The following is a 17,732-nucleotide window of genomic DNA, read 5'->3' on the forward strand; positions in this document are numbered from 1 at the left end:
ATATGAAATAATATTTAAATATAGCAAATTATAGTGGTTGCACCGTATGGCTTTTTCACAGGACTAAACATGGCGATCTTTATTTTTTTTTATAATAAAAAAACTATTGTCTATTGCCCATATTAGAATGGAACCGTTTAATCAAAAGAGAGAAGGCTTAACGGCGCTTCCTAACCTTTTCCTTTCCGGGGACGACCAAATCACTGTCAACCGCTCGAGGACCACCAATCAAGTCGTTGAATTTAACATAAAAGATCTTAGTGGTCAAATGTAGAGTTATCTGTGAATGTAGCAGATGGAAGGCCTTTTATTACAGATGGATGCAGATGGAAGGCCTTTTATTACAGATGGATGCAGATGGAAGGCCTTTTATTACAGATGGATGCAGATGGAAGGCCTTTTATTACAGATGGATGCAGATGGAAGGCCTTTTATTACAGATGGATGCAGATGGAAGGCCTTTTATTACAGATGGATACAGATGGAAGGCCTTTTATTACAGATGGATGCAGATGGAAGGCCTTTTATTACAGATGGATGCAGATGGAAGGCCTTTTATTACAGATGGATGCAGATGGAAGGCCTTTTATTACAGATGGATGCAGATGGAAGGCCTTTTATTACAGATGGATGCAGATGGAAGGCCTTTTATTACAGATGGATGCAGATGGAAGGCCTTTTATTACAGATGGATACAGATGGAAGGCCTTTTATTACAGATGGATGCAGATGGAAGGCCTTTTATTACAGATGGATGTAGATGGAAGGCCTTTTATTACAGATGGATGCAGATGGAAGGCCTTTTATTACAGATGGATGCAGATGGAAGGCCTTTATTACAGATGGATGCAGATGGAAGGCCTTTTATTACAGATGGATGCAGATGGAAGGCCTTTTTATTACAGATGGATGCAGATGGAAGGCCTTTTATTACAGATGGATGCAGATGGAAGGCCTTTTATTACAGATGGATGCAGATGGAAGGCCTTTTATTACAGATGGATGCAGATGGAAGGCCTTTTTATTACAGATGGATACAGATGGAAGGCTTTTATTACAGATGGATGCAGATGGAAGGCCTTTTATTACAGATGGATGTAGATGGAAGGCCTTTTATTACAGATGGATGCAGATGGAAGGCCTTTTATTACAGATGGATGCAGATGGAAGGCCTTTTATTACAGATGGATGCAGATGGAAGGCCTTTTATTACAGATGGATGCAGATGGAAGGCCTTTTATTACAGATGGATACAGATGGAAGGCCTTTTATTACAGATGGATGCAGATGGAAGGCCTTTTATTACAGATGGATGTAGATGGAAGGCCTTTTATTACAGATGGATGCAGATGGAAGGCCTTTTATTACAGATGGATGCAGATGGAAGGCCTTTTATTACAGATGGATGCAGATGGAAGGCCTTTTATTACAGATGGATGCAGATGGAAGGCATTTTATTACAGATGGATGCAGATGGAAGGCCTTTTATTACAGATGGATGCAGATGGAAGGCATTTTATTACAGATGGATGCAGATGGAAGGCCTTTTATTACAGATGGATGTTTGTTAAACCAGTGGTTCGCAACTGGTTTTTTCCTCAGGAGCCAAATTTAACCAGGTTGCCTCAGTCGCGACCCAATATTTGAATTGCAGGGTTGAAATGAACCGAAATGCAATCTGGTAAACAATTTCTAATGATGTATTGATAATAAATGTAGCAATTATAAATAACTCCATATTCTTGATGACGAATGTTGGCAAACTCGCTGGTTTGAGACCACAAAAATCAACCAAAACTCGCTAGATAGCGCTGCTAATAGCTCTTTATTGAAAAAGTATTATTTTTTTTATCCAACGAAAATGTGCGGACCACCTGCTGTACCCACAGACTGAAAACCACTGGGCTAGTTTGAGGTATTCCACTGATGAGAAAGAAGCCTGAACTCAATGACAGAGGACAGGTGTCAGTCATAGATTGAAAGAGGTCTCAACTTTTCTATCTGTGCCATTATGGAGTCTGTGACATCACGGGCAGCGTCATTGAGGCCACCTCCATTTTAAAGTAGTACATTTTCTTCTTCTTTTTGGTTTGAAAAAAAAAAAAGAAGTGTAAAATATTAGTGCTTTACCACCACCTGCAGTGATGGAGTCCTGAACCACATCTTCTGTCGTTAATTTATTGTGGCCAGTAGATGGCAGTAATACAGTTTAAAGCCATACAACTAGTGATGGGTCATGCGCACAAGCATCGGCTCTGAGAGCCGGCTCTTTGTAGTGAATCAGAAGAGCCGGCTCGCATCGAGTGAGAGCCGGCTCCCAGTTTTTTGCCCATTCGCTGCTTAGGTTTCACTTTCACAGAGGTCTGTTATGATTGGCCAGCATGGCGACCAGCATGCGGCATTCACGTGAGAATTAAGGATGTGTAAACAGAGAGGGGGCGGGGCAGACACACCACTTGACTCCACTGCAAGTGAGAGAGAGACAGAGCGGACTGAGGAGCGTGTGTGCGTCTTGCATTGTCGTGTCGTTTAACTATGAGTGACACTAGAAAGCGAAGCAGCATCTGGCTGCAGTTTAAAGATATTGGGAACAAGAAAGCAGAGTGCCTTCACTGCAAAACGAAGGTCACTATAAGAGCAGGTTCCACCACAAACCTGCATAGACATACAAGAACTGTCCATCCTACAGTGCAGTTAGAGGAGAGAGGGCAAGCCAGCTCACCATCTACTGATCCTGGTGTGTCTCATACCAGAACAACAGCTGCTGTAACGTCTACTGCCATCCCCATGCGTGCAAGTATAACCTCTCCTACTGCAACTGATGTGATGGAGGGGAGACTATGTATTGTTGCCACATCAGTTCCTTCTGAGAGAATCTTCTCCAAAACAGGGCAGATACTCACGGAGAGGCGAAATCGTATCAGGCCTATCAGCCCATCCAAGCTGAGGCATCTGATCTTCCTGAATGCCAACCTGCCCTGAGGACTAATGCTGTTTGCTGGAGTTTGGTTCTGGTTTTGATTCTGTTCTGTGGATTTGTTTGAAGTTTATTGTTAATTTGTGCAATAAAAAAGTTTAATTGAAATAAACAAATGTAAGAGTGGTTTTGTCACAGAATAAATGCACAGAATTAGGCATTATAAGGTCTCTCATAAAAACACTGAAAGCAAAAGGGTTTTCAACACATAAACCATGATTTTTTTTCAAAGTTAAGGTAAAATATAGGCTACAAAAGATCCTAAATAAAGAGCCGTTCGGGAGTCGAAAGAGCCGGCTCTTCTTTGGGAGCCGAGTCAAAAGAGCCGGCTCTCAGAAAAGAGCCGAACTTCCCATCATTACATACAACCCAACTTGATGAAGAAAATGCTCTGATCATTGGCTGATTGCTCCCACACCATAGGAACCCACACCCAGCTGACTACTTTTTAAAAAATGGCGGAAGCCTTTAATGGCAATGTCCATGCTGAAACAGGTCATTTCCAAGTTAGAGATCTCTATGGTGCCAGTCCTTTAGTTTTCCACATATCCGCACCACTAGTGTACATTAGGTTACTGTGCCACCTAGTGGTTACAGAGGAGAATAGCAGAGCTGCAACAGGGTCACTGGGTTGTGTATGTAGTAATGTTTGCTAGGTGGAAATGGTAGGAGAAAACAGCCCAGTCACATCAGAGTATAGGCTATAGGCAAATTAATACGAGTATCACAAACCAAGTTCGCTGGCGGAGAGGCCACCACTCAAGGGAGATCCATCTACATTTACATTTTAGTCATTTAGCAGACGCTCTTATCCAGAGCGACTTACAGGTAGTGAGTGCATACATTATTATTATTTTTTTATTATATATTTTTTTTCATACCCCCCGTGGGAATCGAACCCACAACCCTGGCGTTACAAACACCATGTTCTACCAACTGAGCTACATCCCTGCCAGCCATTCCCTCCCCTACCCTGGACGACTTGGGCGCCGCCCCATGGGTCTCCCGGTCGCGGCCGGCTACGACAGAGCCTGGATTCGAACCAGGATCTCTAGTGGCACAGCTAGCACTGCGATGCAGTGCCTTAGACCAGTGCGCCACTCAAGTTGTAATCGGCATTAATGTACCAGCTCTGCAAGGATGACTACCAAATATCAATAGCTGTCCCCAAAATATCACTCTTAGGCAAAAAAAAAATGATGCAGCGGTGTCTACCTGTGCCATTTCAGTAGGCTACAACCATATTTGCCAACGGACGGCAGTATGAGGGTTCAGTTCCACGTCGCTACGTTGACCGGCGTTCCACCCCTGGTAGTACTTACTCAACGGAGACCTCGTTAACGGCTGCCGCGAGAACTCCAACAGATTTCCCCCAAAAAACAAACTCATTTCACATTCTATTTTTCGTCTAGACAAGAGACGTGGCGTGTTTATTGAGAATACAGACACAACATGACTAGATGTAGCAGAGACTGTTAACACCGCAGTGGGGAATGTGTTGCTGTCATGTTAAGTGTAGGCCTCCAACAGTCAGTGTTGGAATGTAGGGTGGCAAAGCATGTTTAAACCTTTAATATTCCTCTCCCTCCTCATCCTCTTCTCCCACGCTGTCAGTGCCCACCTCTTCATAATCCTTCTCCAGAGCTGCCATGTCTTCTCTGGCCTCAGAGAACTCTCCCTCCTCCATGCCCTCACCAACGTACCAGTGCACAAAGGCCCGCTTGGCGTACATCAGGTCAAACTTGTGGTCCAGACGGGCCCAGGCCTCAGCGATGGCTGTGGTGTTGCTCAGCATGCACACAGCCCTCTGGACTTTGGCCAGGTCTCCTCCAGGAACCACCGTAGGGGGCTGGTAGTTGATACCCACCTTGAAGCCAGTGGGACACCAGTCCACAAACTGGATACTCCTCTTGGTCTTGATAGCAGCGATGGCAGAGTTGACATCTTTGGGAACAACGTCACCACGGTACAAGAGACAGCAGGCCATGTATTTGCCGTGACGAGGGTCACACTTCACCATCTGATTGGCTGGCTCAAAGCAGGCGTTGGTGATGTCAGCGACTGACAGCTGCTCGTGATAGGCCTTCTCAGCAGAGATGACTGGGGCATAGGTGGCCAGAGGGAAGTGGATACGGGGGTAGGGCACCAAGTTGGTCTGGAACTCTGTCAGATCAACATTCAGGGCTCCATCGAAGCGCAGGGAGGCAGTGATGGAGGAGACGATCTGGCCAATGAGCCTGTTGAGATTGGTGTATGAGGGACGCTCAATGTCGAGGTTCCTACGGCAGATGTCATAGATGGCCTCGTTGTCCACCATGAAGGCACAGTCAGAGTGCTCCAGGGTGGTGTGGGTGGTCAGGATGGAGTTGTAGGGCTCCACCACTGCTGTGGACACCTGGGGAGCTGGGTAAACGGCGAACTCAAGCTTAGACTTCTTTCCGTAGTCGACAGACAGACGTTCCATCAGCAGGGAGGTGAAACCAGAGCCAGTGCCTCCTCCGAAGCTGTGGAAGATGAGGAATCCCTGGAGCCCAGTGCACTGGTCAGCCTGAATGGAGAAATGGTACAATAACATTGTTAGATGTTATCTTATGTTATAGTAGTAAGACTAGAACGCAGAACCTGTTTGCATGTTCTACCTAGAACCATAAAGGGTTCTTCGGCTTGTCCCTGTATGGTTCCAGGTAGAACTTTTTGACCCACCAAAGAACCCTTTTAAAACGCCGTCTTCCACAGAGAAGGTTTCCGAAGAACTTTCTTGAATGAAAAAGGTTTCATGTAGAACCCTAGTTAGATGTGTTATAATGATGACTCACCAGTTTGCGTGTTCTGTCCAGCACGATGTCAATGATCTCCTTGCCGATGGTGTAGTGACCGCGGGCGTAGTTGTTGGCAGCATCCTCCTTACCAGTGATCAGCTGCTCAGGGTGGAACAGCTGGCGATAGATACCTGTCCTAACCTCATCTGAAAGACAAAGGTAGATTTAGAATATCCTAATATTCAGAATATGAGGAATATCTTGGGACAGAATATCAAATCATTCAAAGACTGTGAACGCTAATCCAATAGATTTCCTCCAGGATTTCAGAGGAGTCTCATCTCACCGATGACAGTGGGCTCCAGATCTACGAAGATGGCACGGGGGACATGCTTTCCGGCTCCGGTCTCACTGAAGAAGGTGTTGAAGGAGTCATCTCCACCTCCACGAGTCTTGTCGCTGGGCATCTGTCCGTCCGGCTGGATCCCATGCTCCAGGCAGTACAGCTCCCAACAGGCGTTACCCATCTGGACTCCGGCTTGGCCCACATGCATAGAAATACACTCACGCTGAAAGAGAGAGGGTCCAAGAGATCAACGACATGGAAACTGGAATCAAATAGCGCTATGTACATGTTTAGGTTCAAAGCTGTTTCAGAGGGAATGAGTAAACTAACGTGACATTTACAGCCTTGCTTTCGCCATCTCACTTTTACTGTCCTTATGCATTTTAAATCTCCACCTATCTGTTAAAGTAATATAATGTCCTCATGGGAAAGTCCTGGATTTCACCATTGTTACAGCGCCGGAGAAGATGGCTGCCGTTTTACAGCCCTCTAACCAATTGTACTATTATGTGTGTTTTTCCGCGTTATTTACCCACATGTACATATTACCTCGACTAGCCGGTGCCCCCACACATTGACTCTGCACCGGTACCCCCCTGTATATATAGCCTCCCTACTGTCACTTTATTTTATTTCTGCTCTTTTTTTTCTCAACACTTTTTTTGTTGTTTTATTTTTTACTTAAAAAATAAATAAAAATGCACTGTTGGTTAAGGGCTGTAAGGAAGCATTTCACTGTAATGTCTGCACCTGTTGTATTCGGCGCATGTGGCCAATAAAATTTGATTTGATTTGATTTGACTGAACTATGAATACAGTACAGCCACCCATTTAGCAAAGGGACATTTAAGCAAAGTCATTGGCTAGGCTATCCTGCTGGGCCACCATCTTGCAAATCCTCCATCTGCCATGTGACTGCAGATCGTTATGCATGACCCTGTATCTTTAAGAGCAGAGGACCAGTGTGGAAAAGGTGTGCCTTGTTGCTGTGGGCTACCCCCCCTTCCCCCTCTTTTTTTTCCCCCTCCCTCCTTTTCGCTCTCCTCCCTCCTTCCGGGCCAGCTGCGCACCCACTGCAGTGTAGAAACAGCGATAGATATCTCTCGCACATAAAATGGCAACCATCTCAGACCGCCCCTCCCTGTTCTCCTTTGTGCTCAATCATGTCTCATAAAAACCCATGTAAAAAAAAAATAATCAGCAATTCATGTCTTTGCCCTGAAGCGAAGAGGTTTTCTATCTACACAGATAGTCATTGTTCTTTCTACTTGGTGATAGACTAATAAATTACATAGACATTTGAACACTGAAATCTGACCCACATTTGACGTATGGCTATAGATGTTTCTGTCACAAGAATAATTTACAAAATAATAACAATTTAACCTAAATTACATGTATCCTTTATCAGTTGTATACATGACACCTTAAAATCGACATATGAAAAATAGGAAATGCACAGAATCAGCTGATAATGAGATAATGGGCGGGAATCAACGCAATTGCGCATTAGATGACATTCTCAGGTTGGGTGAGCCTAGTATGCCGATATGCGTTTCTTACTGCATCCGTTCTAAATAGTATCTAGTACGATTAGTTCACAGTACGTCGTTTTTTAGTAAGCAGTAGGAAAGAGATTTCGGACATGGTCTTTATGTAACAGAATCCATCGTCCACATACTTTTCAGATTGATCTAATATTGATCTAATAATTTTAATACGAATACCATGTGAAAGAAATAAAGAAATAAAGATCATTGTATTGTCTACATCAGCAGTCAGCACTCACCATTTTGTCTGGTTTTCTTTTCCTTCACAGGCTGACGTTGAGGATTCAGAAGAGAAGGCAGAACTGCAGCAGGGAGGCAGCGGTGGGGTTTTTATATGTTGGGGAAGCAGACAGCCCGGCAGGAAGCAGCCAGCCCGGCAGGAAGCTACAGCACAGTCTGGTTGGCGGGAGAGACTGTTGGTGGGGTCGATCTTGAATTGCGGTTTTTAATTTAAATGTATTTGGGTACATCTTCCCATTCTAAATCAACTAATATGGCAGCTGAATTACTTACAATAATTTTTACCACTATGATAACATTGTGCAACCTGTAGGAGCAGTAACACCAATGATGGTAATACCAATGAGACATTTTTGGTTATTGAGGATTTTCTGAAATGGAGGCCACAGATCAAATCTACGGTTATTAACCTTTTAAAAAGTATTTACTAAAGTGATATGATCAATCATTTTGCTCACAATGTTATTTATCTTCATTTAAATTGACTAACACCAAGTGGCACCAAGTGACATACTGAAATGGTGTGATTAGCTAAGAATTTTCTCAAATATACTGACCCCTCCCCGATAACAGTTTGCCTTTGGAGGGAATGCTCAAGGTTCTTGTATATCTTTGTAATTAGTGATTTAAGGCGGTAACACCATTTACATAAAAGTGAGAAACATACATTAAATCAAATCAAATCAAATCAAATTTTATTGGTCACATGCGCCGAATACAACAGGTGCAGACATTACAGTGAAATGCTTACTTACAGCCCTTAACCAACAGTGCATTTATTTTAAACAAAAAAGTAAGAATAAAACAACAACAAAAAAAGTGTTGAGAAAAAAAGAGCAGAAGTAAAATAAAGTGACAGTAGGGAGGCTATATATACAGGGGGGTACCGTTGCAGAGTCAATGTGCGGGGGCACCGGCTAGTTGAGGTAGTTGAGGTAATATGTACATGTGGGTAGAGTTAAAGTGACTATGCATAAATACTTACTTAGCAGAGTAGCAGCAGCGTAAAAAGGATGGGGTGGGGGGGCAGTGCAAATAGTCCGGGTAGCCATGATTAGCTGTTCAGGAGTCTTATGGCTTGGGGGTAGAAGCTGTTGAGAAGTCTTTTGGACCTAGACTTGGCACTCCGGTACCGCTTGCCGTGCGGTAGCAGAGAGAACAGTCTATGACTAGGGTGGCTGGAGTCTTTGACAATTTTGAGGGCCTTCCTCTGACACCGCCTGGTATAGAGGTCCTGGATGGCAGGGAGCTTTGCCCCAGTGATGTACTGGGCCGTACGCACTACCCTCTGTAGTGCCTTGCGGTCAGAGGCCAAGCAGTTGCCATACCAGGCGGTGATGCAACCAGTCAGGATGCTCTCGATGGTGCAGCTGTAGAATTTTTTTGAGGATCTGAGGACCCATGCCAAATCTTTTTAGTCTCCTGAGGGGGAATAGGCTTTGTCGTGCCCTCTTCACGACTGTCTTGGTGTGTTTGGACCATGATAGTTCGTTGGTGATGTGGACACCAAGGAACTTGAAGCTCTCAACCTGTTCCACTACAGCCCCGTCGATGAGAATGGGGGCGTGCTCAGTCCTCTTTTTTTTCCTGTAGTCCACAATCATCTCCTTTGTCTTGGTCACTTTGAGGGAGAGGTTGTTGTCCTGGCACCACACGGCCAGATCTCTGACCTCCTCCCTATAGGCTGTCTCATCGTTGTCGGTGATCAGGCCTACCACTGTTGTGTCGTCGGCAAACTTAATGATGGTGTTGGAGTCGTGCCTGGCCATGCAGTCATGGGTGAACAGAGAGTACAGAAGGGGGACTGAGCACGCACCCCTGAGGGGCCCCCGTGTTGAGGATCAGTGTGGCAGATGTGTTGTTACCTACCCTTACCACCTGGGGGCGGCCCGTCAGGAAGTCCAGGATCCAGTTGCAGAGGGGAGGTGTTTAGTCCCAGGATCCTTAGCTTAGTGATGAGCTTAGAGGGCACTATGGTGTTGAATGCTGAGCTGTAGTCAATGAATAGCATTCTCACGTAGGTGTTCCTCTTGTCCAGGTGGGAAAGGGCAGTGTGGAGTGCGATAGAGATTGCATCATCTGTGGATCTGTTGGGGCGGTATGCAAATTGGAGTGGGTCTAGGGTTTCTGGGATTATGCTGTTGATGTGAGCCATGACCAGTCTTTCAAAGCACTTCATGGCTACAGACGTCAGTGCTACGGGTCGGTAGTCATTTAGGCAGGTTATCTTAGAGTTCTTGGGCACGGGGACTATGGTGGTCTGCTTGAAACATGTTGGTATTACAGACTCAGTCAGGGACATGTTGAAAATGTCAGTGAAGACACTTGCCAGTTGGTCAGCACATGCTCGGAGTACACGTCCTGGTAATCCGTCTGGCCCTGCGGCCTTGTGAATGTTGACCTGCTTAAAAGTCTTACTCACATCGGCTACGGAGAGCGTGATCACATAGTCGTCCGGAACAGCTGGTGCTCTCATGCATGCTTCAGTGTTGCTTGCCTCGAAGCGAGCATAGAAGTGGTTTAGCTCGTCTGGTAGGCTTGTGTCACTGGGCAGCTCGCGGCTGTGCTTCCCTTTGTAGTCTGTAATAGTTTTCAAGCCCTGCCACATCCGACGAGCGTCAGAGCCAGTGTAGTATGATTCAATCTTAGACCTGTATTGACTCTTTGCCTGTTTGATGGTTCGTCGGAGGTCATAGCGGGATTTCTTATAAGCGTCCGGGTTAGAGTCCCGTTCCTTGAAGGCGGCAGCTCTACCCTTTAGCTCAGTGCGGATGTTTCCTGTAATCCATGGTTTCTGGTTGGGGTATGTACGTACGGTCACTGTGGGGACGACATCATCGATGCACTTATTGATGAAGCCAGTGACTGATGTGGTGTACTCCTCAATGCTGTCTGAAGAATCCCGGAACATGTTCCAGTCTGTGCTAGCAAAACAGTCCTGTAGCTTAGCATCTGCGTCATCTGACCACTTTTTTACATTATACTAGTAAATAGGTATTTTAATAGCCTTCTTTTTATTGATCTATACAATATCAAATAAGTTTGTTCACTATCATTCAAAATAATATATCGATTTCTCTAAATCCGCAGAACATGCCACTTCAACTCTACACAAGCCAATTTGCTTACCCAAAGTTCTTTAAACAATGCATAAGCATAACGTTTTGCTGTATAAAGGACTTGCATTATGTTTTATCATTGCTAAACAGTTCAATATAAACAAAAACATGTATGATAAGTAACTATTTGTATTTTTCATGGTTGCAAAGGCAAGGGACGCAAATGCCACCGCAATTCAAGAACAACCCTGGTATGATAATAACTAGGAAGTCCCTCCCCCTTCTCATAGACAGAGACTGACTGGCTGACTCCCTCTACGCAGATTCGATTTTGGGGTATTGAGCTGTGGGATAGCAGGGTCAGTGCTCTCCGGGATCCTTGGGATGTCCCTAACCTTACATCGACCACTTTAAATGTCAACTTGCACGGGCCAGCTTCTCGCATAGAAGAATAATCAAATCAAATTTTATTGGCCACTTGCGCCGAATACAACAGGTGCAGACATTACAGTGAAATGCTTACTTACAGCCCTTAACCAACAGTGCATTTATTTTTTTATAAAAAAGTAAAATAAAACAACAACAAAAAAGTGTTGAGAAAAAAATAGCAAAGTAAAATAGAATAACAGTAGGGAGGCTATATATACAGGGGGGTACCGGTGCAGAGTCAATGTGCGGGGGCACCGGCTAGTTGAGGTAGTTGAAGTAATATGTACATGTGGGTAGAGTTAAAGTGACTATGCATGATGTCGCTCTTGCTGCTGGTGACTCTCAGATCCACCTCTAAGCAGACGACACCATTTTGTATACATCTGGCCCTTCATTGGACACTGAGTTAACAACCCTCCAAACTAGCTTCAATGCCATACAACACTCCTTCAGTAGCCTCCAACTGCTCTTAAACACTAGTAAAACTAAATGCATGCTTTTCAATCGAACGCTGCTGGCACCCGCCCACCCGACTAGAATCACCACTCTCGACGGGTCTGACCTAGAGTATGTGGACAACTACAAATACCTAGGTGTCTGGTTAGACTGTAAACTCTCCTTCCAGACTCACATAAAGAATCTCCAATCCAAAGTTACATCTAGAATCGGCTTCCTATTTCGCAACAAAGCCTCCTTCACTCATGCTGCCAAACATGCCCTCGTAAAACTGACTATCCTACCGATCCTTGACTTCGGCGATGTCATTTACAAAATAGCCTCCAACACTCTACTCAGCAAATTGGATGTAGTCTATCACAGTGCCATCCGTTTTGTCTCCAAAGCCCCATACACTACCCACCACTGTGACCTGTACGCTCTTGTTGGCTGGTCCTCACTACATGTTCGTCGTCAAACCCACTGGCTCCAGGCCATCTATAAATCACTGCTAGGCAAATCCCCGCCTTATCTTAGCTCATTGGTCACCATAGCAGCACCCACCCGTAGTCTGCGCTCCAGCAGGTATATCTCACTGGTCATTCCCAAAGCCAACACCTCCTTTGGCCGCCATTCCTTCCAGTTCTCTGCTGCCAATGACTGGAACGAATTGCAAAAATCTCTGAAGCTGGAGACTCTTATCTCCCTCACTAACTTTAAGCATCAGTTGTCAGAGCACCTTACCGATCACTGCACCTGTACACAGCCCATCTGAAATTAGCCCACCCAACTACCTCATCCCTATATTGTTATTTATTTTGCTCTTTTGCACCCCAGTATCTCTATTTGCACATAATCTCTTGCACATCTAGCATTCCAGTGTTAATAATATTGTAATTATTTTGCACTATAGCCTATTTATTGCCTTACCTCCATAACTTGCTACATTTGCACACACTGTATATATATATTTTCTGTTGTATTGTTGTATTTTTGACTTTATGTTTGTTTTACCCCATATGTAACTCTGTGTTGTTTTTATCGCACTGCTAGGCCAGGTCGCAGTTGTAAATGAGAACTTGTTCTCAACTGGCTTACCTGGTTAAATAAAGGTGAAATAAAAAAATAAAAAAATAAATAATTAACAGAGTAGCAGCAGCGTAAAAGATGGGGGTGGGGGGTGGGGGGGCAGTGCAAATAGTCTGGGTAGCCATGGTTAGCTGTTCAGGAGTCTTATGGCTTGGGGGTAGAAGCTGTTGAGAAGTCTTTTGGACCTAGACTTCGCACTCCGATACCGCTTGCCGTGCGGTAGCAGAGAGAACAGACTAGGGTGGCAGGAGTCTTTGACAATTTTGAGGGCCTTCCTCTGACACCGCCTGGTATAGAGGTCCTGGATGGCAGGAAGCTTGGCCCCAGTGATGTACTGGGCCGTACACACTACCCTCTGTAGTGCCTTGCGGTCGGATGCCGAGCAGTTGCCATACCAGGCGGTGATGCAACCAGTCAGGATGCTCTCGATGGTGCAGCTGTATAATTTTTTGAGGATCTGAGGATCCATGCCAAATCTTTTCAGTCTCCTGAGGGGGAATAGGTTTTGTCGTGCCCTCTTCATGACTGTCTTGGTATGTTTGGACCATGATAGTTCGTTGGTGATGTGGACACCAAGGAACTTGAAGCTCTCAACCTGTTCCACTACAGCCCCGTCGATGAGAATGGGGGCGTGCTCAGTCCTCTTTTTTTTTCATGTAGTCCACAATCATCTCCTTTGTCTTGGTCACGTTGAGGGAGAGGATGTTATCCTGGCACCACACGGCCAGGTCTCTGACCTCCTCCCTATAGGCTGCTTCAGAGTTGCTTGCCTCGAAGCGAGCATAGAAGTGGTTTAGCATTGAACTGTGAGATCGCACTTGTATTTGTATTTATTAGGGATCCCTAATAATGCCAAGGCAGCAGCTACTCTTCCTGGGGTCCAAACACATTAAGGCACTTACATAACATATAAAACAAAATATAAAACAGTACATCATATAACATTATTACACCACTACATATCTACAAAATGTATAATACCACCATACAACAATATTACAATGTACAGTGCATTCGGGAAAGTATTCAGACCCCTTGACTTTTTCCACATTTTGTTACGTTACAGCCTTATTCTAAAATTGATTAAATTGTTTTCCCCCCTCATCAATCTACACACAATACCCCATAATGACAAAGCAATAACACATTTTTTGAAATGTTTGCTAATTTAATAAAATAAAATAAAATGGAAATATCACATTTACATAAGTATTCAGACCCTTTACTCAGTACTTTGTTGAAGCACCTTTGGTAGCGATTACAGCCTTGAGTCTTCTTGGGTATGACGCTACAAGCTTGACACACCTGTATTTGGGGAGTTTCTCCCATTCCTCTCTGCAGATCCTCTCAAGCTCTGTCAGGTTGGATGGGGAGCGTTGCTGCACAGCTATTTTCAGGTCTCTCCAGAGATGTTCGATCGGGTTCAAGTCCGGGCCCTGGCTGGGCCACTCAAGGACATTAAGAGACTTGTCCCGAAGCCACTCCTGCGTTGTCTTGGCTGTGTGCTTAGGGTCGTTGTCCTGTTGGAAGGTGAACCTTCACTCCAGTCTGAGGTCCTGAGCGCTCTGGAGCAGGTTTTCATCAAGGATCTCTCTGTACTTTGCTCCGTTCATCTTTGCCTCGATCCTGACTATTCTCCCAGTCCCTGATACTGAAAAACATCCCCACAGCATGATGCTGCCACCACCATGCTTCACCTTAGGGATGGTGCCAGGTTTCCTCCAGACGTGATGCTTGGCATTAAGGCCAAAGAGTTAAATCTTGGGTTCATCACACCAGATAATCTTGTTTCTCATGGTCTGAGAGTCTTTAGGTGCCTTTTGGCAAACTCCAAACGGGCTGTCAGGAGCTTTTTACTGAGGTGTGGCTTCTGTCTGGCCACTCTACCATAAAGGCCTGATTGGTGGAGCGCTGCATAGATGGTTGTCCTTCTGGAAGGTTGTCGCATCTCCACAGAGGAACTCTAGAGCTCTGTCAGAGTGACCATCGGGTTCTTGGTCACCTCCCTGATCAAGGCCCTTCTCCCCCGATTGCTCAGTTTGGCTGGCGGCCAGCTCTAGGAAGAGTCTTGGTGGTTCCAGACTTCTTCCATTTAAGAATGATGGAAGCCACTGTGTTCTTGGGGACCTTCAATGCTGCAGAAATGTTTTGGTATCCTTCCCCAGATCTGTGCCTCAACACAATCCTGTCTCGGAGCTCTACGGACAATTCCTTCGACCTCATGGCTTGGTTTTTGCTCTGATATGCACTGTCAACTGTGGTACCTTATATAGACAGGTGTGTGCCTTTCCAAATCATGTCCAATCAATTGAATTTACCACAGGTGGACTCCAACCAAGTTGTAGAAACATCTCAAGGATGATCAATGGAAACAGGATGCACATGAGCTCAATTTCGAGTCTCATAGCAAGGGTCTGAATACTTATGTAAATAAGGTATTTCTGTTTTTTATTTTTAATACATTTGCTAAAATTGGTAAAAAGCTGTTTTCACTTTGTCATTTTGGGGTATTGTGTGTAGTTTGCTGAGGAAATATTTGTATTTAATCCATTTTAGAATAAGTCTGTAACGTAACAAAATGCGGAAAAAGTCAAGGGGTCTGAATACTTTCCAAAGGCACTGTACATGTGTGTAGAGTGCGTTTGTTAGCGCGCAAAAAAAAAAAATCTGCTTACATCAGTTACCTGATGTGGAATAGAGTTCCATGTAGTCATGGTTCTATGTAGTACTGTGCACCTCCCATAGTCTGTTCTGGACTTGGGGACTGTGAAGAGACCTCTGGTGGCATGTCTTGTGGGGTATGCATGGGTGTCCGAGCTGTGTGCTAGTCGTTTAAACACAGCTCGGTGCATTCAGCTTGTCAACACTTCTTACAAAAACAAGTAGTGATGAAGTCAATCTCTCCTCCACTTTGAGCCATGAGAGATTGACATGCATATTATTAACGTTAGCTCTCCATGTACTTTTAAGGGCCAGCCGTGCTGCCCTGTTCTGAGACAATTGTAATTTTCCTAAGTCCCTCTTTGTGGCACCTGACCACACGACTGAACAGTAGTCCAGGTGTGACAAAACTAGGGCCTGTAGGACCTGCCTTGTTGATAGTGCTGTTAAGAAGGCAGAGCAGCGCTTTATTATGGACAGACTTCTCCCCATCCTAGCTACTGTTGTATCAATATGCTTTGACCATGACAGTTTACAATCCAGGGTTACTCCAAGCAGTTTAGTCACCTCAACTTGCTCAACTTCCACATTATTCATTACAAGATTTAATTGAGGTTTAGGGTTTAGTGAATGATTTGTCCTAAATACAATGCTTTTAGTTTTAGAAATATTTAGGACTGAGCTTCCTGGACTGAGTTAGTTGCATTGAAAGCATAAAGAAGTGGTACAAAATAACTGAAAGCACTTGTGGATGTTTGTGGATGTTTTCACTCAATTCTTCTAAGCCTGTGTTAAACTCAGACCTTATTTTCAGCATTTATCCCTAAAACCCATCCTTTCCCCATTCATTTCCCCCATAGGGAAGGTACTACATAGGGTGTGGTCTGTGAGCCGTTTGACACAGCCCGCCTGTCAGACACTGTGTGTTTTTCACTCCTCACTGTTTGATTGACTGATCCAACTCCCAATATACAAGTTACCCTAAATAACAGCTCTCTTTCAAGAAGACAAAAAAAAAAAAATGGAATTATTCATTTCCTCATTCGCCAAAATACACTGTATAACAGACAGGGTATTATAACGGCACATTTCTATGGAAACTACAAGATGCTGTTGGCATCCTCATTCTAAATCATAACCAAATTAGTTTTGTGGGGTAACTTTTCAAAATGGTAGTTTGATAGTAGTCAGGGATAGGTTGAAATTATGAAACTAGAGTGGTGTAGGGAAGAGGGGTTGGGGAGGGAAGAGGGATGGGGGAGGGAAGAGGGGGTGGGGGAGGGTAGAGGGATGGGGGAGGGAAGAGGGGTGGGGGAGGGTAGAGGGATGGGGGGAGGGAGGGAAGAGGGGGTGGGGGGAGGGAAGAGGGGGTGGGGGAGGGAGGGAGGGAAGAGGGGGTGGGGGAGGGAGGGAAGAGGGGTTGGGGAGGGAGGGAAGAGGGTGGGGGGAGGGAGGGAAGAGGGGGTGGGGGAGGGAGGGAAGAGGGGTGGGGGAGGGAGGGAAGAGGGGGTGGGGGAGGGAGGGAAGAGGGGTTGGGGAGGGAAGAGGGATGGGGGAGGGAAGAGGGGTGGGGGAGGGAAGAGGGGTGGGGGGGAGGGAGGGAAGAGGGGTGGGGGAGGGAGGGAAGAGGGGTTGGGGAGGGAGGGAAGAGGGGTGGGGGGAGGGAGGGAAGAGGGGTGGGGGAGGGAGGGAAGAGGGGTGGGGGAGGGAGGGAAGAGGGGTGGGGGAGGGAGGGAAGAGGGGGTTGGGGAGGGAAGAGGGATGGGGGAGGGAAGAGGGGTGGGGGGAGGGTAGAGGGATGGGGGGAGGGAGGGAGGGAAGAGGGTGGGGGAGGAAAGAGGGGTGGGGGGAGGGAGGGAAGAGGGGGTGGGGGAGGGAAGAGGGGTGGGGAGGGAGGGAGGGAAGAGGGGTGGGGGAGGGAGGGAAGAGGGGTGGGGGGAGGGAGGGAAGAGGGGTGGGGGAGGGAGGGAAGAGGGGTGGGGGAGGGAGGGAAGAGGGGTGGGGGAGGGAGGGAAGAGGGGTGGGGAGGGAAGAGGGGTGGGGAGGGAAGAGGGGTGGGGGAGGGAGGGAGGGAAGAGGGGTGGGGGAGGGAAGAGGGGTGGGGGGAGGGAGGGAAGAGGGATGGGGGAGGGAAGAGGGGTGGGGGGGAGGGGAGGGAAGAGGGGTGGGGAGGGAGGGAAGAGGGGT

The 17,732-nt window shown here is 46.0% G+C and overlaps 1 protein-coding gene across 1 annotated transcript; it reads right to left on the bottom strand.

Moving 5' to 3' along the window:
- Positions 1 to 4,375: 4,375 nt before the first annotated feature.
- On the bottom strand, positions 4,376 to 7,975 carry LOC121554859 (tubulin alpha chain). The gene is made up of 4 exons (XM_041868569.2): positions 7,872 to 7,975; positions 6,083 to 6,305; positions 5,794 to 5,942; positions 4,376 to 5,525 (listed from the first exon to the last, which is right to left on the bottom strand). The coding sequence occupies exons 1-4, from the start codon at positions 7,872 to 7,874 to the stop codon at positions 4,548 to 4,550; spliced, it is 1,353 nt and encodes a 450-aa protein (XP_041724503.1). The 5' UTR covers positions 7,875 to 7,975; the 3' UTR covers positions 4,376 to 4,547.
- Positions 7,976 to 17,732: the final 9,757 nt, after the last annotated feature.

This window comes from Coregonus clupeaformis, unplaced genomic scaffold, assembly GCF_020615455.1.
Source record: "Coregonus clupeaformis isolate EN_2021a unplaced genomic scaffold, ASM2061545v1 scaf0207, whole genome shotgun sequence".
Taxonomy (NCBI): domain Eukaryota; kingdom Metazoa; phylum Chordata; class Actinopteri; order Salmoniformes; family Salmonidae; genus Coregonus; species Coregonus clupeaformis.